This window comes from Mytilus edulis, chromosome 6 (genome assembly GCF_963676685.1).
Source record: "Mytilus edulis chromosome 6, xbMytEdul2.2, whole genome shotgun sequence".
In the NCBI taxonomy this organism is placed as follows: domain Eukaryota; kingdom Metazoa; phylum Mollusca; class Bivalvia; order Mytilida; family Mytilidae; genus Mytilus; species Mytilus edulis.
Window position 1 is genome coordinate 62406331 of NC_092349.1, and position 24289 is coordinate 62430619.

The 24289-nt window shown below is 31.7% G+C and overlaps 1 protein-coding gene across 2 annotated transcripts in view; it reads right to left on the reverse strand.

The window, feature by feature from the left end:
• Nucleotides 1-1304: 1304 nt before the first annotated feature.
• Nucleotides 1305-24289, reverse strand: part of LOC139528057 (HEAT repeat-containing protein 6-like) — a 42785-nt gene continuing 19800 nt past the window's right edge. Inside the window, exons 18-24 of one of the 2 annotated variants that reach the window (XM_071323861.1) lie at nucleotides 6157-6317; nucleotides 5905-5981; nucleotides 5102-5179; nucleotides 4377-4598; nucleotides 3853-3982; nucleotides 2859-3023; nucleotides 1305-1567 (exon numbers count right to left, since the gene is read on the reverse strand). In XM_071323861.1, coding sequence (XP_071179962.1) covers nucleotides 1512-1567; nucleotides 2859-3023; nucleotides 3853-3982; nucleotides 4377-4598; nucleotides 5102-5179; nucleotides 5905-5981; nucleotides 6157-6317 — 889 coding nt within the window. In that variant the 3' untranslated portion in view covers nucleotides 1305-1511. The remainder of the gene's footprint in view (nucleotides 1568-2858; nucleotides 3024-3852; nucleotides 3983-4376; nucleotides 4599-5101; nucleotides 5180-5904; nucleotides 5982-6156; nucleotides 6318-24289) is intronic. The other variant, XM_071323862.1, reaches the window with a different exon arrangement.

Below are 24289 nucleotides of genomic sequence, written 5' to 3' on the forward strand. Positions count from 1 at the left end.
CTCCTGCCAGAGGTGATACTGTGATAGTTTTGAATCTCCTGTCAGTTCAAATGAAAGACTTTAAAACTGGTATTTGCTGCTACTCTGTTAAAGATGAGACACACAGAAGTAAGAGACTTGCTCCTTTTGTTGGAGGTCATGTGATTCTCTCAGCTTTTTTTGTTACCTTGTCTCTTCCTTATCAATAAAGGTATTTAAAAATCAATAAACCACTTGCATCAAAATACTGGTTAAACTGATATCTACTGACACACTTTCACACTAACTTTAACAGAAAACTTAACAATTGTTGACAACAGTGACCAAGATGTACTGCTGGAAAACTATACCTATTACTCGACTTCTTCAGGCAAGACAAAAGCTAATTGTGTACTCAGTTTCACTATCACTGCACATTACAACACTTGCATGTCAGCATTGAGTTTTTGAGTTCTACACATTTGACCATTCTACCCATTTGACCATTCAAGATACTGTGGCTTCATTATTATTTGTTGAAAACCATTTAAGTGACGGTCTAGTTGAAATCTTCAACCCATTGCTCTATAGGCTTTTATGCAGAGATTATCAAAACCATGAAATTAAATACCCTCAAAAATGCAAGTTTTCCTCCACGAAAAAAAATAATACCAAGGAAAATAATTGGATCCACAGTAGTACTGTGACTTATTTGTGTTTTTCTTTACCTATTGCAGTTCATTCAAATTTCTGATCAAATTGTAATTTGCCACAACAAATCAAACTGATCAACCGGTAAACAATTTAAACCAACTGCTGTTTTCTTCAAAGTACCAAGTGACAAAATAAAGCATAATGGGTACTTATCTCATATAAATTCATTTCCATTCCATTGGTGGATCAAGGGGGAGGTTCCGGGGGTTGGAACCCCTCCTTTTTTGGCAGATCAATGCATTTGAATGGGGACATATAGCTGGACCCCCCCCCTTTTAAAATGCCTGGATCCGTCCCTGCATTCTATACAAAATAAGCAGATTGTATTATTTCCAATGAGACGACTATCCAACAGAGTTCAAATAAATCAACTCTTCATTATAAACATGTTCTCGGCCTGAATATGTATATTAATAAGCCATCCATTATCATCATCAAATGAATCAGACCCATTGGTGAAGATAAAATATCATAGATATTATGCAAGGGAGGTTTGTGAAATAACCAATATTCAATAACTTGACAGAATAAAAGGATTTATAAAATGCATTGAAGCACTGATCAGCTGACAAGGATTATCAAAAAAATATTTTTTTAATAACTCCTCTGCATGCAATATAAAATAAAGTGCAAAAATCTGCATTCATTTTAATTCCATTCTAACAATTAACATTACAAATATAAATGTATCACATAAAGTTATTATTCAATAATCACATTACGGAATGCAGAATTGTATCTTTGTTATTGAGTAACCACTTAAAAGTTCTTATTAATCATATGTTTGATCCAACTTGGTCTTTTCTTATATCTTTGTTCAGCAACCACTTAAATTCCAATTAATCATATGTTTGAACAAATGCTGTCTTTTCCGGTTCCTTTTCTTCATCTTCATCTGCAAAAAATAAAACAATTATTGAAATAAAACATTCAAACCAAAAGATAAAATTAAGGTGGTACCCAACACTTTCACTAAAATTAATTTGGCTCGTTTAATTTTCATAAAAAAAAAAGTATTTACTTTGAGACTTTAATAAAAATATAAAAATTAAAAAAAAAAATTGAACAAACCGTTTTGTCAGAAAAATTACACTGGTTATGTAGCAATTTGACAAACACCAATTTTGATAATTGAGAAGCTTGATATTCCTTTTACAACACAATGTAATTAAAACGTTTAGCTGACTTTACAGAGTTATCACCCTTTAGTGTTAGGTACCACCTTAAATAAGAGATTGTTCTGTATGGCATATTTGAGTTTCTTCCAAATCAGAAGCTTACTGTGGATTCATTTATTTACTTGGGTACCAGTTTCATGGTTTGGGGAAAATTGCATATTTGTGGATTTTTAATATATCATTTCATTTGTGTATCAAATTTCATGAGTTTGTTGTTTATTCATAACCATGAAATTTAACACCTAATAAATGAATAGTTATTTTTATTTTTGCTACGTGTAAAATATGAAAGGAGAATTTCCAATATTTTTTTTTTCATTTTACAAATAATACAATTATGAAACCACAAATAAAAGAAAAGTAGTCATTTGTTATTATCTTTATAATTTGAATGATTTCATTATTATATGTCATACTGGTCCAAGGACACAGTTATCGTCAATTGGTTTTCGCTGTCTTCAAATATAGTCCCTTTTGTAAACAATGTACTGTGAATTCATTAATATTCGTTGGACACTAATTTTCCTGGATTTTGTGGGTACAGAAGAACCACAAATTCAAATGTTCAAGGAATTACAAATGGTCTACAGGAATGTATGCAGAATTTGCCAAAACCATGAATTCAAATATTCATGAATATGCAAATTTTCATTGAACCACGAAAATTGGTACCCAATGAATCCACGGTATAACTTTCAATTTTTTTCTCCAATACTTTCCAAATTCATTTCTTGATATTTCATGCATGACATTTTAAGTAAATTTTAAGTAAGGGGATGAAATTACATGTTACAATTTTAGACCCCTTTAACATAGAATTGTCCATATTTTGAGTTAGAGCTGGTAGACTTTTCTATTATTTTGATATTATTTGTCCCAACAGTAGTACACTTCACTGTAAACATCTTTTTGAGATATAGCAGGTGCTTTTTATAATTTGAATTTATTGTCTAAAATAAATGCACTACGAAATAACTGTTCTTGGCCATATTATTAAGGTATTTTTACCTATACTTCTTTCTAACTTGTCTAATCTCCTGATGTATTCCCTGGCGTGTATATTACCTTCAATACGACATAGATCTATTAAGATGTTGACTACACTTTTTTCTGATTCTGTCAGGCTGCCATCAGATTCCAATTTTCTCAGCTGTTCTTCAGCTTGTGGTAATTCTACAGTAAAAATTAATACAATGCAGCTCTTAAAATTAAAATTCAAAACATCTACAAGAAAAGTTGCAACCCATTTATTTTAGTTTTATTATATACAAGAGCAGTATGAATGACAATAACCAGATTTTTTACCATTAATTTGTGTCCTGGCATTTATCAATATCCCAAGGACCAAAACTCCTAAATGTTAAAAGTTACAATTATCAATATCAACCTTGACCTCCATTTTGTCAACAGGAACAACATTTTAAAATTTGAAAAGCTTTGGTTAAATGGTTTGTGAGTAAATAAAACAACATGACTGGAAACACCATGTTCCAATTTTTCAAGAACCATAACTCCTGAAGAGGAAAAGTGAAATTCACCATAATTGAACTTGACCTCCATTTTATCATCAGTAACAACATATTTATATTTGAAAAGCTTTGGTTGACTGGTTCATAAGTAAATGCATGGATATATGACTGGAATTACCATTTTTCAATCTTTCAAGAAACACAACTCCTGAAAGGTAAAAGTCAAAATCGTCATTATTTAACTTCACTTACATTTTGTTGTCAGTATCAACATATTAAAATTCTAAAAGCTTTGTTGGAATGGTTCATGAGTAAATGCATAGACAACATTTGGCTGATCCCGCCTGCTCGCCCAACTGCTGGACCTACCGACCACCCTGACAGTCTACCGCACATCCCAAAATCAATAACTTATTTTTACTTTGTAAATCCAGTAAAAATACATAGATTTTAAATTTTTTTAGAAAAACTATAAAAATGTGTGAAATATATGTTCTACTGACCTAATTTCCCCTTAAATGGTAATAGTTTACCTTTATGTTTAGTGCTGTTTTTAAATCTATCAAAATACACAGTAATATCTTCTTTCTTCAGAAGGTCACTTAGTGTGGTCAGATCTTCTTGTGTGGTCAGTAGAATAATATGGAGAATGGCACTGCATATCTGAAAATGGTAAAATTTGTATAAATTACAAAACTCACAATATTCTTGAAATACAGCATTGCGTTTTTTACTCTGACTAATGGTTACAAATTTGTTCATATTTTCCATGGTTTTTTTTTTTTAAACTTTAACCCTTACAACGCAAGGGGTCATTTTATTATTGTCTGTTTTTTTTGTTGTCTCAGACATGGTAATGGTAAGAAAAATCTGAAACCACCTAAACTACACCATGTACACTTAGGACTGTTCCATAAAAACATACAGGGGACCCAGGGAAGGCACTTCCAAATCTCAACTATGGGGGGTGTCATCTATGTTTTGGCATCTAGTGGAAATGTAAATGAAATTCTAATTTGCCTCTATAGGTGGTTACCCCATTTTTAATGTTTCTTACATGATCATTTAAACTGTCTCTATATCTGTACTCAGCAAAATCTGTTATGTCTTCTGCTGTCTTAAGTCCCTTGATTAAACTCTCCCATACATGGAGGTACAAATCTTGGTTACCATAGTGACAACGTTCTGCTGGAGATCCTAGTGCTAGTGCAGCATTGATGCGAACTTTGAAATTCTTACAATCAGTTACAACAGAACACAAAGTTATTAGAATGTCTTTCTATAAATGAAAAGAAAAAGAATTAAATTTTATGATATTGAAAATATCCTTGCAGTTTCATGTCAATCACGGAATTAAAAAAAAAGAAATTGAACATAAGTGATAAAGAAGTTTAAGCATTTTCTTATTCTTGCAATTGCATCATTTTGCACATGTAAAATCACTTTGCATTTCTGATTTCCCAAAACCTCAGAATACATGCAGTTGTCATTATAAAAAAAACAGGACCAACACACAAGTCCAACAATTCTATGTTTTCAAATTATTCAAAAGTAAGTACCAGTAAAAGTTCCAAATAAAAAAAAACAGCAATGCAATAATTGCAATTTATTCCTACCAAAATGTTACAATCTATTTGATTAAAAAATGTGAAGATAAAATGATTTCATCAGCTTATTCAAGTATAAGTTTTGAGATAATAAAAAGCACCAAAAAAAAATCATGAATCTGCGTAAACACAACTCAATCTAAATCTTTAAAGGAATATTTTTTGTAATACTTACAATCCAAGGAGAATTGCCATGATTGAGTAAACTGTTTCTGAATAAGTTACTAACAGCATAGCATGCATTCCATCTAACCTATAAAATACATTTGTATGATAGAATGGTTAATAACTCTAAATTATACTAAACTAGAACATGCCCCCAAAATCATGGTACAGTTGGGCAAGTGTTGAAACAAAGAGTTTTTAGATTTAGTTGGCAGAACGTCGACTGAGCAAGCGCAAAAGTGTATAAGGCACGGATCAATATAAGTCTCCAAATTTGGATATTTTCTAAAAAAAAAATGGTGTTTTATGTGGAAATTATTGTATATAAATGGACAAATTTAGGAAGTAAAAAACACTACATTTATACGAGATAAAACCAATATTTTTAACTTTCTATGGTTTCAGAGGAGTTGCAGCTCAATAAAATCGGCCTTTTCCTTTAGTAGTATAGATGTATTTAAATGAATGTATACCGTAATGCATTTTACAAGAACAATGGAACAATGGAACTTAGTTTAAATAGCATTTATTCTAAATTATCAGAAAACATCTTAACAAAATTAAATCAACTATAAATAAATTATATTTCCCTGTCACAAAGATGTGTTTAGAGAACCACAAAATTTATATCTAAACTATATTTTATAAAGTTACCTTTCATAAAGCTTATTTTTTACAAAATTTCAAGTTGTTTACAAACTACCTTAAACTTCAACTTTAACAGAAAGACAGACAATTGGACTGAACAACAGACATACAGGCCAAAACATTATGTTCTAAAAAAAATCCAAACAAGATGTATATAGATCCTACCTTCATAGCTCCACTACTGATGTTTTTAACCAATGCCTTTACACCATCCTCTACTGCTGTTCGAAATGGAATCTTTGCTGAAATTATAAGGAAATATCTAAACTGTCTATTTTTTATATAGATTATTAGACTGTTGGTTTTCTCGTTTGAAAGGTTTTACACTTGTCATATTTTATGTCCTTTATCAAAAAAAAGCTCAATAGCTCAAAGCTCTGACAGCATTATATTAGACTTTCTTGCTATGTTATTTACCTAGACTTCTGGTGGGCAGGTATCTCATGATGTTTCCCAAAGCTCTGACAGCATTAGATTTAACCTTGTCATTGTCCTGACAAGCATGTGTTGCCGTGGTAAACAGTTTCTGTAGCAACAAGTCAGAGAAATCTTCCATGAACTCTTTATCACCGTCATCTCTGTAATTATAATTATACTGTGTTAGATTTTATTGTGTCTTTATTGATTGTTGACGTGTAACAGTACTTTTGGCACACTTTGCTATACAGTAAACAAACATATTTTTACGAATAATTTATTTTTTCGTGACCTGCGTGAGTAGAAGTAGAAAAATATCACGAATATGTAAAACTTGGGTCTATTTTCATTTAACTACATCAAACAATGTTGAAAATCACAAAAATAAATCGCGAAATGGTTTAGTAAGGACTAAATGTGAAATAAAGTATCCACGAAAATAAGTTGGTTTACAGTCTTATAGCAGTTGTATTTCAATGGTCGACTAAGCAGAAGTAACAATAAATACCCATTGATATTTGGAAGGAAAACTGGCAATCCTGGTTAATTAAGATAGAACAACTAAGACTACTTAGGCACTGAGATCCTTTATTAATTTCTCCATAGAGTTGAGTTTTGATATAAAAAACTAGAGGGTCCAAGGACCCTGTGTCGCTCACCTTAGATTTTTGTTGACAATTGATGCATGAAATAACAGTAATACTTTTTGTTAAAGGAAACTTTGAGAACCAAAATCTAATCTTTCTTGTGATTTAACTACTTTGAACTAGTCTATTATTTTCAGTTTTGAGGTCTAAAACACACTTTTCAAGTATTGTGTTGTTCACTCATGGACATACATGTCTATATATTTGTTCTATATAAACTCATCATCGATACCAGGACTACATTTTGTATATACGCCAGACCCTATCATTACTAATACTGGTCAAGGATAATTAAGGAAACTTTAATTGATTTTGTTCAATATATATAAGTTGTTCAATTAGTTATGACAGCAAAGTTACTGATCATTATGGAGAATGACAACAGATCAATTGTATCAATCTTTTTACTGGACCCAAGATTATCATCTTTTATGAGTGGTGACCTGAACTTTAAATTAAGATTCAAAATGAATAGGTATTACTTGAATTGAACAAGGTAGACACAGAGAACGAAGTTTTTGCTAGCTTAAATAGAGACGACCTTTATAGTAGTTCTAACATGTGTGAAGCTGCTATTTGTTTGTTCTTTTAGGGTTGTGACCATGTTTGTTTTTCTCTTCTTGACTGGAGGTTTTGTTCTTATCAATTTCAAAAATAAATGGGGTGTGAAAAATAATAAAAGACATCAAATTTAATAATAAAAGACATCAAATTTAATTGTTTATTATGAAAAATTTGAACACATGAAATACTTCAAATAATGCATTATAATATTCATTGTCTTATACATTTTTTTTTATATATGTGGATTAAAACAGTTCACTTATAGAACAATATTTACATTCTATATCTATAACAACACATTTTCAAAGTCAAAATATGACAGTAAAAACAGTATATATAAAAAGCAACACAGCGATTATATTATGATATGATTATTGTTTCCATAACTTGACCTTCAAAAATTCTTGAAGTGAATTTGTAAAGACTTGTCGAGAAGAATATTTAACAGTTATTTCCAACTTAAAGAGTCTAGATTCTATATATAATTTATTTTCTCTTGAGCATTTAACAACTATCTGTCAAAGTAATTGTCATTTTTGTTTCATTTCTATTCATGGTATACTGAGTTATACCATAGTATCTCTGTATTAAACTTTATTCATATCAGTTCTGGTGGCTTTGCTTTAATGCCAGATTCAAAAGTTTACTCCATACGTTTATTAATTGTTGTATGATGTTAATATAACAACAACTGAAACAATCTATATAATTCTTATTTTCTTCAGCAGTTAGTTTACTGAATTCACTTTACATTGGCTTATTATAAAACAGTCATTAAATGTTCTCAAATTTCTTCTCTATTAAGCAAATGTTCACAAATTTCTGCTCTATTAAGCAAATGTTCACATATTTCTGCTCTATGAAGCAAATGTTCACAAATTTCTGCTCTATTAAGCAAATGTCCACAAATTCTTTTCTAATAGGCAAATGTCACAAATTTCTGCTCTATTAAGCAAATGTTCACAAATTCTTCTCTAATAGGCAAATGTCACAAATTTCTGCTCTATTAAGCAAATGTTCACAAATTCTTCTCTAATAGGCAAATGTCACAAATTTTTTCTCTATGAAGCAAATGTTTACATGAACTGTTCATTAGTTTCTGTTTTATAAATGACTTCTATATATATATATCAAATGTATAAGCAAAACTGCAACCACATAGTTAAGTAGAATGACAAATTAATGCAATATTTGATTTTTTTTCTTTTCAACATTTAACCCTTTGCATGAATTAATGATTTACACATTTTGATAAACCTGTAATTAGAATAAGACATAATTGAAATCATAAGAAACCAAAAATGTTGGATTTATGGATTGTTTTTCAATTTGGAGAACTCCAAATAATTATATTATAATAAAATATGTGGTTTTTGTACAGAACTGATTTATTATGTCTGATATGAACATGAGAGCATTTCTTAAACAGAAAAGTCAATGAATTGGATGAGATAAATATACAGATTAATTTGGCATTACAAAAAGTAAACTGTACATACTTAATCATGATAAATGTTTTATATATCATATATATATACAGTGAACAAAAGTATTGTAAATTGTATCAAGTTATAGATATGAAAAATTACAATGAATATATTTACATAACAGCAAGGATTTCAACATTCATAAACATTTTGATTATTTAATCATAGTTTATCAAACAGCCAGTTAAATTTAATCATTTTGTAGGAAGAGAAATGAGGCATGGAACTTGTGGTCTTCAAAACTCCATTTTTACATCTATATTAAAGCAATGGCTTTTGTTTGTATTCAAAACAAATATTTCAAGAATTATATATAGATACATTTATAACAAGTAAATATCAGGAGTGTTCACATGCTAAGTGCACACAACTCTCCACTGATACAATGAGCATTCAGGTAGTAGAGGTTCTAAAATTTGATGTCTCCAATCATTACTGACTTGAAATGAATGGAATTCTACTTATCTTCCATAGCAAAATGGTTGACCAATCACCAATGGCCTTTCTGCTTTATGGAAGACAAAGTAACACACTTTCAAATTTCTTTACCTCTGCTACCGTTAATCCAGTGTACTTGTTAAGAAGAAAGATTTGTAAAGAAGCTTTCTTCTAAACAGGCAAAACTGGATATTAGGAGTCTTGAAGCCAACTCAGTCCTATCCCTACTTATGAAAAGGCAAATCTGTTGGAGTGGAAACCCATTTTCCTTTAAAACCACTCCTGCACATTTGAGGTTGCATTTTCAGCAACCGCAAATGTGTCATGTTTTTCAGCGGGTTTAATTTTCATTGTTTCAAACAAAGCTGGTTTCGGCATATAAAATAATTATGACATTGAATCATTGTGTTTCAATGGCTACATATATAACTTTATGATCTGACCAATAGGAATCAAGAACTTCTGTTTCAAAATTTACCTTACTATCAAAATTTAGAAAAATTAAGTCCAACAATGTACCATAAGATGTAGTAGGTTTAGACACAATTTGTGAACAGCAAAATGAATCTCTCATGAACTTTAAAAAAGAAGTGTTCCCAGTATTTAAATCAATATTAAAGTCTCCCATTATGATAATTTTTGGATGTCTTAAATACACATCAGGAAGAAGGTTTGCAAGGAAAGTATCTTTAAGTTGTTGCAATTTGCAGTTTGGTGCTTTGTAAACAAAGACAACCTGAAAAAGACCTTTGCTGGGTGATATTATGTCTGCTATAACAAACTCTAAAGATGGAGTTGAGAAAGTGACTGTATTGTGAAGAATACAATTATTTCGATAATATAATACCAATCCATGAGGTGGTCTTGTATTAAAGTTTGTTTGCTTTTGGTCTAATCGAACTGGTGGTTCAAAACCAGGTACATGAAAATCATCATTTTCATCTGTCGAAATAAGTCTTGATTCAGCAATACCAATAACATCAGCATCCAAGATGTTAGGGTCTGATTTAAGATCATTAAAGTGAGCATGCAATGACCTTGAGTTGTGAAAAACTACTTTAAAATAGTTACTTGATAAGTTATACAATGGCTTAAAGCACAACTGTAGAGTTGCATCTGTCCTTAGTCTGTGTAATTCTTGTCGAACACAATCTGCTACAGATATTGCTTCTTGATTAAGATCTAATATCTGTAATCCAGTTAAAGATGTTACTCTGCTTAGTGCAACATAGTGAATATGTGGTATTTTCCCTTTACGTTTTGATTTCAGACTAACAACAACCTCATGCAATGTATCTCCTTGCGATTTATGAATTGTTTTTCCGGCTGCTGGGCGAAGAGGAAACTGAATTCTTTCAAAGGTCTTATATTTATAAGTAAATGATCTTTTAATGTCAAACATTGGAGTCCATGTTTTTTCAACATCTTTTCCGTACAAGTGTGAATATTTTTTTCTATTGTTAGCACCTATTCTGGCATCTTCAAACTTAACCCATATGATACTTGGTCTTAAAGATGTAGTTTTGCACTCAATCAATTTAAGTTCACATGTTGAACCATTTGTGAGACCATCAGTGACTTCAATATTAGCTGTAAGATCATATTTCATCCCAATTGCTAGTACTACTTCTTTTGCAAGATTGGCTGTATCAGACTGTTTTTCTGGTAAAGAACTAAGTAATTTTGTTTTTACAGATGTTGGTAAATCCCCACAAACTGTGTCAACTGCTTTAACTTTAACTTTTGTTGAGCATAATTTAGATATGTATTGCAAATTAAAATTATCCACTAAAGCATTTTCAACAAACAAATGTGTAGCATTAGTTCTGTATGTTGGATCACTGATTGAAACAGTCCTTGTACTTAAAACTGCAAAATCTTTTTCAGTCAGCTGATTTTGTCTCAACCTATTTAGTAGTAGAGCAAATTCTAAATCATCTTTTTGTCTCATTATTTCAGTAAGTTCATGAAAAGAAAATAATAATTTCCAGTAATTAGGGGCTAATGCTGTTAATCCTTTGCTAAGATCATTGAAAATCCAGCTGTCAAATACAGGTTGGAGTTGGAAAAAGTCACCAATAGCTATGATACTGACGCCACCAAATGAACAGTTGCTTCCCTTGATTTTTTTCAGCCTTCTCTCCAGTAAAGAGAACATTTTGTTTCCAACCATAGAAATTTCATCAATCAAAATCAGAGACAAATTTCTGTATTTCATTCTGAGTGTATTGAGAACATCACATGACAGTGACTGGTCAAGTCCTTTATTTGGTTGTATCTGGAAAGCATTGTGAATAGTCAGACCATTTATATTGTAAGCTGCCTTTCCAGTAGGAGCACAAAGAAGAATTCTTATATCGTCAGGGTCCTCACCTTCAATAGAACATAAGTGTCTATGTAAAGCTTGAAATATTGCTCTGACAACTACAGATTTTCCGCACCCTGCTCCACCTGTCAAAAATGTATAAAATGGTTCATGTTTTGTTTTAACCCATGTGACAACATGTTGGAAAAATTCCCACTGCTTTTTATTCAAGGATCTTATCAATGCAAAATAATCACTCTCACTTATTCTGTTGGCATGATTTGTCAATTCTACTGTTCTTGCTTCTATTCCAACTTCACGGGACATATCATACAGTCTATGTTCTGTTGGTCTATCTGGATTGAAATGAACATACTGTTCAGATTCTGTTGGGCCTATTTCAGCATCTTCCATTTCTACTTGCTGAGTGGCAGGTGCTATCTGATCATTCTCATTACAATCATTTTCTGCCTCTTCTATAGCTTTCTCTAGATCTATTACTTTACCCTCATATTGCTTGGCTTTTTTTTCTAATACTCTTGCAACAGTCAAGTACATTTTTTCAAATGTTTCATGTCCACATTGCAAATCTGAAAGTTCATTTCTCCATGGATAAAATAACATTAAGCGTTCTCTGTAGAAGTTTTCAGAGTCAGTCTTGTAATTGTATTTAACATATCTTATAACCTTAGGTGTTTTTCTTTGGTATATTCTAATACCATTCTTCAGAGTTAAGTCAATTTTGTTATTGTTTTCTTCTATAACATCTGTATTTGCCTCTTCATTTTCACTTTCAGATCTATTGTCCTGCTGTTCTGATTCATGATCTGAGGACTCTGAAGTTTTAGGATACTGCAATTCAAGTTCAGATACATAGTCTGCTAGACACCAGTTCTCCAGTTGTTTTGGTCTACGCGAGTATCTTTTAATATCATTGTCTGATTCTATTTCAGTAGAGTCTGGGCCTAGTTTTTCTAGGGCTGATGATTGCTTAAGGAGGAAAGTTCTTTTGTGACGTGGAGATGTGTTAATGAATACAACTTGTCTTGTAGCTTTTGTTAAAGGCATCTGTAGCGTTAAGTAGGTTGCTTCTTGTGCGCTTGTTTCAACAGAATTTGAAAAGTAATTCCCAATGTGTCTTACTTGATGCTTCAAGTCTAAATTTCCCTGTCGTGCTTCTTTTGCTGCTTGGTCTAGTAATGCACTCATACCTTTTTGTGACTTACTTATGTATGAAACAATATACACTGCACATGCAAATGCATCTAAAACAAACTGTAAATCATGATTTGCTTGCCAGGCTATCAACACAGTTTTCATGTAACCATTAACACGGACTTCAGATGGTTTTCGTTTGAGAAAAACTTTTGGACCATTCAAGTTGCTTCTAATGGCCTTAATGTAATTTTCATCATTCATTTGTAACACGTCATCTAAAAACATATCATATGTCATCTGGTCTATATCTTCAGAATTGTGAAGTGTATTAATTTCGTTTTGTATTTCTTTATATATAGCCTTGTATTTTTCTATGTCATCATTTTCTCCCAAAGGTTCTAAAATTACTGTTGCTTTCATAGGTGGAAGGGGAAAACCAAAACGACAAATTGGGTGACCTTTTTTTCTGCACGTTTTTGAATGTTTATGAACTTGCAAATTGACTAAACTGTCATTTTCTAAAAGTGAACAGGAGACATATTTATCAATAAATGCTACAACTTCTTCATTTGAATCACTTTCATATACTGGTGCATTTTCAATCCAAATTAAGATATGAATATGTGGTGAACCTCTCTGTTGAAATTCAACCCTATAAAAAAAATCTGTCAATTTCCCAATAGGATCATGATCACTTTTCAACACCAAGTTGATAAACTGTTGGACACGATAATCAAAATATCTAGAGCATGTCACAGGGTCTTTCTGAACAAGTTTAGATTTCTGATTCCAATCCATTTCTTCCAATTCGTTGTCAGTATACTCTTTTCCATCATTTAATTTGCCAAGAATTCGTAACAAATCTTTCCAGTTAGTGTCTGCAGATGAAAGAGAGCCAAACCACGTTGGAAGACCCAACTGTCTAATCATTGCAAACAAATCTTTTTTCCTCTTTTCAAGGTATACTGGAGAGTTTCTTAAACTTCTAAAGATATAATAACCTTCATCCAATCTTACAAGATCATTCACAGTATTAGGATTCAGTACATCTTTTGCTGTCCATTGTTTTCCTTCTGATTGACACCTTCTCAGAGCAAGATTGACCTTATCACTTATGTTTTTTAACTGAATTTTCTTTAACTTAAAAAAAATGTTTGGTACAGACTGTGCTACTCTCCTATCCATGGACCTTAGTTCCCATTTGACAATATCAGTATAGTGAACAGAAACAGACCTGTCTTTATTATCTGGCCTTCTTTGACCACAAAATATAGTTGGAAAAGATAAGTACTCTGCATCAGGATCACTGTAGAGACTAATTGGTCGTTGACCTTCACCAGGAGCAAAAGTTAAACCTGTATCACATAGTGGATTGTCGTCTGGAATGTGATCTAACAGTGTATCTGTGTTTCCAACATGCGTTTCACTTTCATCTACTTCACTGAAATGATCGGAGTCATCGACTGAATCATTTTCATCCTGATGATCCTCTTGTTCTGTACTATTGTTTTCATTTTGTGTTTCTTCTTCATTTATTTTTGCTATTTCTGTAATCCAATCATCATTTATTTCAATCCCAGAAGACTTGTACAAGTCACTTGTTCTCATTAAATAATGTAATGCACAAATGACAGCAAATGGTCTGACATTTTCACTAAAATCACATTTTTTGAATTCAAGCTTTTTCTTCAATTTAACTGATATTGTACCTGATTTCTCTATTGTATGTGGAAGAGAATTTATTGTAGGTTGAACTTCAACAGGCACATTTACAACATTGCCTTTAACTGATAACTGTCCACCTCTAGGCAACTGTCGAATCTGCATAAAAGGAATTCTTAATGATAATAGTCTCTCTTCTAAAGGATACAAATTTAATTCTTTTGGTTTTTGAGGAAATCCCATTTTATTTGCTATTGCAAAACGAGGTATTTTTTGTCTTTTAATTGCATTTAGACAAGTGTGGCATATCCATTCTATGTGCTGTACAGATTTAAAATTAGTAAAGCAATGAGTCATGTTAGCAGGAGTGTTCGTTTTGACAGTTTTAGAATTTACTACAGAATCACAGAACCAAGTTTGATGACATGAAGTACATATATATGTAGGACCTTGATTTATTTTTGTTTTAAAATTTCTTATGCAAGCATCAAGGGTTATACCCTGAGTTCTTTTCTTTTTTAGGTCTTTTTCGTGATCTGTAAAATCAATGTTTTTTCTTTTAGTACTTTTGACTGTCTTTTCATAAAATCTGTCTATATCTAGGTTTTTCTGTCTGGAACTTTGTTTCTTCAAACGCTCATTTTCTAAATTTTCTGGATTTGACCTATATTCTTTTTTTCGGTGGAAGTCACGTTCAGACTCATGTTTTCTGTAGTCTTCATCTTGTCTGGCAATTTTTTTCTTTTCTGTTTCGTTTGTTTTGAAATCTTCATTCTTTCTAGCCTCTCTTTTAGAAGCAAGTTCTCTTTGTCTTTCCATCTGTCTTATATCAGAATTATCTCTTTGAGACTTCTTACTTTCCGCTTCAGCCCTTCTATAATTTTCATCGTTTCTAACTTTTCTTTTAGCAGCAAGTTCTCTTTTTTTGAAATCTTCATTTTTTCTAGCCTCTCTTTTAGCAGCCAGTTCTGTTTTTTTGAAATCTTCGTTCTTTCTAGCCTCTCTTTTAGCAGCCAGTTCTGTTTTTTTGAAATTTTCATTCTTTCTAGCCTCTCTTTTAGCAGCCAGTTCTGTTTTTTTGAAATCTTCATTCTTTCTAGCCTCTCTTTTAGCAGCAAGTTCTGTTTTTTTGAAATCTTCGTTCTTTCTAGCCTCTCTTTTAGCAGCCAGTTCTGTTTTTTTGAAATTTTCATTCTTTCTAGCCTCTCTTTTAGCAGCCAGTTCTGTTTTTTTGAAATCTTCATTCTTTCTAGCCTCTCTTTTAGCAGCCAGTTCTGTTTTTTTGAAATCTTCGTTCTTTCTAGCCTCTCTTTTAGAAGAAAGTTCTCTTTTTCTCTCTATCTGCCTTATATCAGAATCATCTCTCCGAGACTTTTTTTTATCTGCTTCAGTTTTTCTATAATTTTTATCTTTTCTGGAATATCTTTTTGCATTTAATTCTTTTTCCTTTAATTTTTTATTTTTTCTTCTATTTTGCATGTAGTTTTTCATATATACAAATTTGGGTACCTTCATATACTGGTAGGAAACTTTTGTTTGTTTTGTGTTCCTTAGTTTCTGATCATCGAAATAATTCTTAATCTGCTTGGTCACATCTTTGTCAGTATCTATACTACTGATACTTACAGGTAAAATTTCAAATTGAGAGTCTAAATCAATTTGTAAACTTGTGTAAAAAGCATATAAGTAACTGAGGAGGTCATGCAAGTCAGTAAATCCAATCAAAATACTTTTGCCAGAGGAATCTAATGGATTATTCAGTGTACATTCTGAATGAGAATGAGTGTCAAAAAAATAGTATGTATGATTAAAATAATAAACTGCCGAACATATGGCTCCGATCAAAATAAGAAATTTGTTAGACTGTTTTATACAATTTTGAATTGCTTCTTGTAATGTTAGAAATCCAGTCAACTCTTGGTACTGTAAAGCTAGACCAAACAGAATATTTTGTTTGTTAATTATAAAAATCCCTTCAGGAATTTCTATTTTGACAGGAATTTCATCAAAATTTAAAAGCATATTTTTAAATAATCCCTGTGTTGTTAATTCTTGAACATGCTTCCTGTAAATATCATCACCTTTATTCAAAATGTAATCCAGGTTCAGTGTGTTTGAATCAAAATTTGATGTAGAAAGTGACAAGAAAACTAAGCAATTACAAGTACATTGGTTTCCCCTGCTTTGATCAGCAAATTTTGTGGCATATTGGTCAAAAGTTCCAAATTTCAGAAATTTTGCATTAAAAGAATTAGAATAATCAGATACTTCTTCTAAATTATTTTTAGATTGTTCATTTTGGTCTTGCAACAGATCAGTTTGGATATTAATATGAGAATCTTTTCTTGCATAACTATTGTTTGATTCATTTGACAGAATATCTGTTTGTATTTGACAAGTTTCTTTTGCACAGTAATTGTTACTGTTTTGATTCAATTCTTTTGCACAGTAATTGTTACTGTTTTCATTCAATTCTTTTGCACAGTTATTGTTACTGTTTTGATTCAAATCAGATAGTTCATGTTTATTTAATTCAGATATTTCAAGTTTATTCAAATCAGATAGTTCAAGTATATTCAGTTCAGATATTTCAAGTTTATTCAATTCAGATATTTCAAGTATATTCAGTTCAGATATTTCAAGTGTTTTCAATTCAGATTTTTCAAGTAGTTTCAAGTTACTGTTGTTTGCATTTGAGTGGAGGTCAGTATCCCCCATATTTTTTGAGTTACTGTTGTTTATATTTGTGTGGAGGTCAGTATTCCCCATGTTATTTGAGTTACTGTTGTTTATATTTGTGTGGAGGTCAGTATCCCCCATGTTATTTGAGTTACTGTTGTTGAGGGTGTCAGTATCACCTATGTCAAGGTCGAACTCTGTACTGTTAATGGGGCCAGTATCCCCAGTCAAGTCCGTCAGTCTCTGTTTCTTTGGGTTTTTCACACCACGTTTAGCCTCAGCTGCCCTCCAATTTTTTCTTCTTGGCATCTTTAAAAATCTAAAAATACATATGCAAACAATGTACAATAACGAGGACAAAATGTTATAAATGCATAGTGTGATAAAAGAAAGGCTAGATGAACAATTACATAATGAGAGCTAATATGATTGGGGTAGACATAGTACCTTTATATATATCATGAATATAATATGTGTTTTCTGCCATAGAGTTGTCACTTGTTCAGACATATTTATAGCTATATCTATATATTTATGCTTCATATATTTGAATAAAATAATATATCAAAGTGCAATTATAGTTTCTAAACATGTAGCCTTTGGTTAAATAAGGAAATGACCATTTCAGAAATTGGTATTGCTAGTGCATTTGTGTATATTTAATTAAGCAGTATTGCAATTTGAATAACACATATGGACACAAACATGATGGTAGTCTCACATATCAAAAATCAGCTCAAAATGTGGAGGCTTATAGAAAAAAAGTCTGTATAACTGTTATTTTCAACAATTTATCAGAAGTCCAAAGCCCATAATTTCTGCAATAATTAGCAGGGCGGAACAAAAGTTAAACTTGATCTGTAACTCATCATGGTTAACTCACATACTTAAAATCAGCCCAATATTTGAAGGCATTTAGAAAACAAGAATGTGTCCATAGTACACCGATGCCCCACTCGCACTACAATTTTCTATGTTCAGTGGACCGTGAAATTGGGGTCAAAACTTTAATTTGGATTTAAAATTAGAAAGATCATATCATAGGGACTATGTGTACTAAGTTTCAAGTAGATGTCACTATAACTTCCATCAAAAACTACCTTGATCAAAAACTTTAACCTGAACTTTGCACTTTCATTTTCTATGTTCAGTGGACCATGAAATTGGGCTCAAAACTATAAATTGGCATTAAAATTAGAAAGATCATATCATGGGGAACATGTGTACTAAGTTTTAAGTGGATTGGTCTTCAACTTCATCAAAAACTACCTTGACCAAAAACTTTAACCTGAAATGGGATGAACGGACGCACAGACGAACGAATGGAGGCACAGACCAGAAAACATAATGCCCCTCTACTATCGTAGGTGGGGCATGAAAAGTACGTATAACTGTGATTTTCAACAAGTTATCAAAGTCCAAAGACCATAATGTCGGCAAAAATTAGCGGAGCGGAACGAAACTTAGACTTGATCTGTAACACATCATGGTTAACTCACATACCAAAAATCAGCCCAATATCTGAAGGCATTTAGAAAAAAAGTATGTATAACTGTGATTTTCAACAATTTATGAAAGTCAAAAGCCCGTAATTTCGACAAAAATTAGCTGAGCGGAACGAAACTTAAACTTGATCTGTAACACATCATGATGGTTAACTCACATACCAAAAATCAGCCCAATATCTGAAGGCGTTTAGAAAAAAACTCATTTGTTGCGGAATGACGGAATGATGGAATTTCGGAATTACGGACTAACGGAATTCGGAATTACGGAATTTCAGAATTTTGGGATTTCAGACAAGGGTAAAGCTATATGGCACCGACAACTTCCTTGTGGGCCATAAAAATGATCAGGAAAATTTCCTGAATGTTTTCATTCTGCTAATGAACTCAAAATCATTAACATATTTTCAGACTTTCAATAAAATATATATATTTATCAGTCTAGTAAAATATGTTTTCAGACTTTCAATAAAATATATATATTTATCAGTCTAGTAAAATATAGGAAGGAATTCAATACCAATTCCTTTTTAATTATTGTTTGGTATGAAAAAATCGTAACCTGATAACAGCGTTTCTTTGTTTACATTGAATATGACGTCATAACTTAAATAACTTCACAAGTAATTTCCTAACAACATGAACAACAGAAATAAAATCAGGAAATAAAATCAGGAACATTATAGTATTTCCGTTTCTTTTTTATCATGTTTGAATTACAGCCTTCATCCCCATTCACAGCTAATGTCTGCCGCATATTAAATCTGGAAACAGTATATCTAACGTGAAATAAATGTGATCAGTTTTTCACTATAAAATTGATAAAATCTTAGACTTTACAAGATTTTGCAAGATACATTGATTATCGGAAACGTCTGACTGAAAAACTATTGGAACTGCTCAATAAATTAACCACACAATTCCAAATATTCAACAAATATGTGTGTGATGTAAAATAAGTATATTTCGTCATGCAATATAATTAATTTTGGTGGCATTCTATTAATAATAAAAGGATACAAAGGGAAGACCCCCATTTTCTACCTCCAAAGACCTATCATGACTCAAAGAAACCTAAACCTATATGTCCTGAATGAAAACAGATTTTGATATAGTCCGTTTTAAAATGAGAAAATTAATAAAATTTGAGTTATCTTTCTTTGTATTCAGAGGTGCTCTTACCGGAGTAGGCTTACACATACGGTAAATGGTGCAAATTGTGCTCATATGATAAATTGATTAAATATGAAAGGCTGTATGACCAAATTTCTGTTTACAAATATCTGGCCGGGTGGGCACTAGGTTTATATTATACTAAAGGAAAGTATGATAGTCCCAGCAAATATTAATTAGTGAAGATTGTTGACCCATCAGGTAATCCAATTACATGCAATAACAAATTATGACACCTGTTGTGACTGTTGATTAGCATAGGGTCTTTAACTTGTCATTATATGTCCCCACGTAAAATTAAACATTCATTTGAATGGACCAGAAAAAAATAAAATTTGAAACCAATAATTTGGGATTTTGACCTGATTTATGATCCTGATATCAGGATTCGGGTAAAGGTATGAAAATCAGGATGATACCGTGAAAATCGGGATAGTTGGCAAGTCTGATAACAGATGTTTCAATTGTTATTTTGTAGAATTACAAATAAAGTATATCAGTACACAAGTTCCAACAAACAAAACTCAAATGGTTAAAATATTTTTAATGAATTTAATATTTCCATTGAAAACTTCTTTTTAGCTTCATCCTTCTCTTTTACATACACCTTATCGCTAATCCCGGCTGACCCGGCCGCTTGAACTTTTGACACATACAACAATCACTTATCCATTATGGCGTCAGATATTTTGTTTTATGACGTCAACATTTTACAGGAACCTGTGTGATATCCAGTAATGGCGGACAAATAGCAATAGGGTGTATTGTAAGTCTTTAACAAGAATATGTTTTCACGACAACATAATAATTTGAGAACATGTAAAGTATTGAGAGTAAAATTTATAAGGGTTTGCAAATTAGATACATTTAGTTGTATGCTACTATATTTTCAACTGCAAAACGCAGTAAAATAAATATTAACAGCAAAATAATGTGTAAACTATTTTCATCAGGTAATATTATTTGCTGTCATTTATAAATCTGTATAATTTTTTCCCTTTCATCAGGTTGGTAACAAACCCTCTATATGGCGATTATACCTGTATAGAGGGATAACCCTTCTTTTAAAGAGGCATACAATTATTCATCTATAGAGGGGTATTTTTGTTTAGATTGGATTTAAAACAAATTAGGGCAGAATGGCATTTTTTAGTTATATTGGCTATAATCTCTAGCATAACATGCATCAATTATTGCACTTACTAAAAATTGGGATGACCAGATTTCTGCAAAAGTGACAAAACATGCAATCTATTGTTTAGCTTAGGAATAATCACCGTATAGAGGATTTGTGATCATTTGTTCCCAACCTGTTCATTGTTATCTAGCTTCTTTCATTCTAAATTTAGAATGCTAGCTATTAAAATTTTTCATTTAACTATGTTGATCATATTCATCTATATTATATCTGAAATACAAAGCAGTTTATGTGTCCCTATTATAGTTTAAAACTTGAGCAAACTCCTCCTTACTGTACCTTTAAGACCAGAAAAAGAATTCTGACTTTTCATTGAAGAGTTTCTTTTTGCTATATCTTATTACCACAAAAAAAACTAAAAACAACAAAGTCCAATAAATATGATGACTGAAACCAAAAAATTAATGACACTGAAAACATGGGTCTTTATTCTAAGAATGTGAACCTCCCGACAGGAGTACAATAATCCTGTTTTTAGGGGTCTCATCCAGTTAAGGAGAAAAAAATCCTCTGTATGAAATATTTCATGAATGAAAATTTTCAGCTGCCATTTTTGATAATTTCTACTATTATGACTACTGTAGGGTATTAAATTTTACCTGTAAATGAAAGAAGATGTATAATTATATGGCTTCACTTGACAGCTTGGGTGTCAAACATACTGGTAATCAACAATGTTTACCTCTGGCTAACTGCCGTTGTGTATCATGTGTATTAAAAACTTTTGTGTATTGGAAAAACTGTTACTTCCCTTTGAATTATCCTTTTATAAGTTATTTTTCTCTAAAAATGTAAATTGTAAAAAGAATATAAATTAGTTATATTTTAATAAAATAATCATAAAAGGGCAGTAATTAAATGAATTTAAATGTTTTGGGACAAATAAAAAAAAACATAAATTTATAAGTTATTTTAGGAATCTAGACTTCTTTTCAAGGATTAAATTGAAAATTATATTCAAAATCTGATTTATTTATAACTTTTAGAGTTATATCGTTTAAGGAGCATAGCCTTGAATTGAGATTGGAACACCCCTTTTTTTTAACGATCAATGCATTTGAATGGGGACTAATAGTTGGAACACACACACACCCTTTTTTTAAATGTCTGGATCCGCCCCTGACACATGCATATTACCTGTGAAAGGGGACAAAGTCTATATCAATGATTTTTGGAATTCGAAATTGACATTCAAACTTCAGAATCTGTTGAACAAGAAACCAAAATACTTACATTATTGCTGTTTACATTTTATCTCTATCTATGATAATATTTAAGATACTTACAATTTTCTAAACTTGGTCCTTAAGATACAGAGGAAAAAATTTTGTAAAATTTACAAAAATTTACCAATTTAGGGAAAATTGTTGAAAATTGACTATAATGGGCAATAACCCCTTTAGGGGTCAACTGACCATTTTGGTCATGTTGACTTATTTTTAGATCTTATTTTGCTGAACACTATTGCTGTTTACAGTTTATCTCTATCTATAATAATATTCAAGATAATAACCAAAAACGGCAAAATTTCTTTTAAAAATTACCAATTTTGGGGCAGCAACCTAACAACAGGTTGTCCGATACATCTGAAAATTCCAGGGCAGATAGATCTTCACCTGATGAACAATTTAAAAAGCGTCAGATTTGCTCTAAATGCTTTGGTTTTTGAGTTATAAGCCAAAATCTACATTTTACCCCTATGTTCTATTTTTAGCCATGGCGGCCATCTTGAATGGTTGGCTTGGTCACAGCACAAATTTTTTGAACAAGATATCCTAATGATGATTGTAGCTAAGTTTGGTTAAATTTGACCCAATATTTTCAGAGGAGAAGATTTTTGTAAAAGATTACAAAAATTTACGAAAAATTTGTAAAAAATGACTATAAAGGGAAATGACTCCTCAAGGGGTCAATTGACCATTTTGGTCATGTTGACTTATTTGTAGATCTTACTTTGCTGAACATTATTGCTGTTTACAGTTTATCTCTATCTATAATAATATTCAAGATAATAACCAAAAACAGCAAAATTTCCTTAAAATTACCAATTCAGGGGCAGCAACCTAACAACCAGTTGTCTGATTCATCTGAAAATTTCAGGGCAGATAGATCTTGACCTGATAAACACTTTTACCCCTTTTCAGATTTGCTCTAAATGCTTTGGTTTTTGAGTTATAAGCCAAAAACTGCATTTTACCCCTATGTTCTATTTTTAGCCATGGCGGCCATCTTGGTTGGTTGGCCGGGTCACGCCACACACTTTTTAAACTAGATACCCCAAAGATGATTGTGGCCAAGTTTGGATTAATTTGGCCCAGTAGTTTCAGAGGAGAAAATTTTTGTAAAAGATTACTAAGATTTACGAAAAATGGTTAAAAATTGACTATAAAGGTCAATAACTCCTAAAGGGGTCAACTGACCATTTTGGTCATGTTGACTTATTTGTAAATATTACTTTGCTTAACATTATTGCTGTTTACAGTTTATCTCTATCTATAATAATATTCAAGATAATAACCGAAAACAGCAAAAATTCCCGAAAATTACCAATTCAGGGGCAGCAATCCAACAACGGGTTGTCGGATTCATCTGAAAATTTGAGAGCAGATAGATTTTGACCTGATAAACAATTTTACCCCATGTCAGATTTGCTCTAAATGCTTTGGTTTTTGAGTTATAAGCCAAAAACTGCATTTTACCCCTATGTTCTATTTTTAGCCATGGCGGCCATCTTGGTTGGTTGGCCAGGTCACGCCACACATTTTTTAAACTAGATACCCCAATGATGATTGTGGCCAAGTTTAGTTTAATTTGGCCCAGTAGTTTCAGAGGAGAAGATTTTTGTAAAAGTTAACGACGACGGACGACGACGACGACGACGACGACGGACGACGGACGACGGACGCCAAGTGATGAGAAAAGCTCACTTGGCCCTTCGGGCCAGGTGAGCTAAAAAGGAGATAATGGTATGATTACCAATGAGAAAACTATACACCAAAGTTCAAATGTAATTGATGTAAGCAATTATAGGCAACAGTACAGCCTTCAACAATGAGAAATACCCATAAGTTATAGTCGGCTATAAATGGCCCTCACATGAAAAATATTAAACAATTGAGAAAACTAACTGCCTAATCTTTTATGCATTTGAATATATTACTAGTATGCATCAGCTTCTATTAGGGTGAACATAGTTGCAACCAAACATAAGCAACAATTGTATAGATCTTTTTTTCACTAAGATTTGCAACCATTGAACATCGTTTGTTTTTTTGTTGACCAGAATAAATCAAAATAAAAAATTGTTATGAAATTGA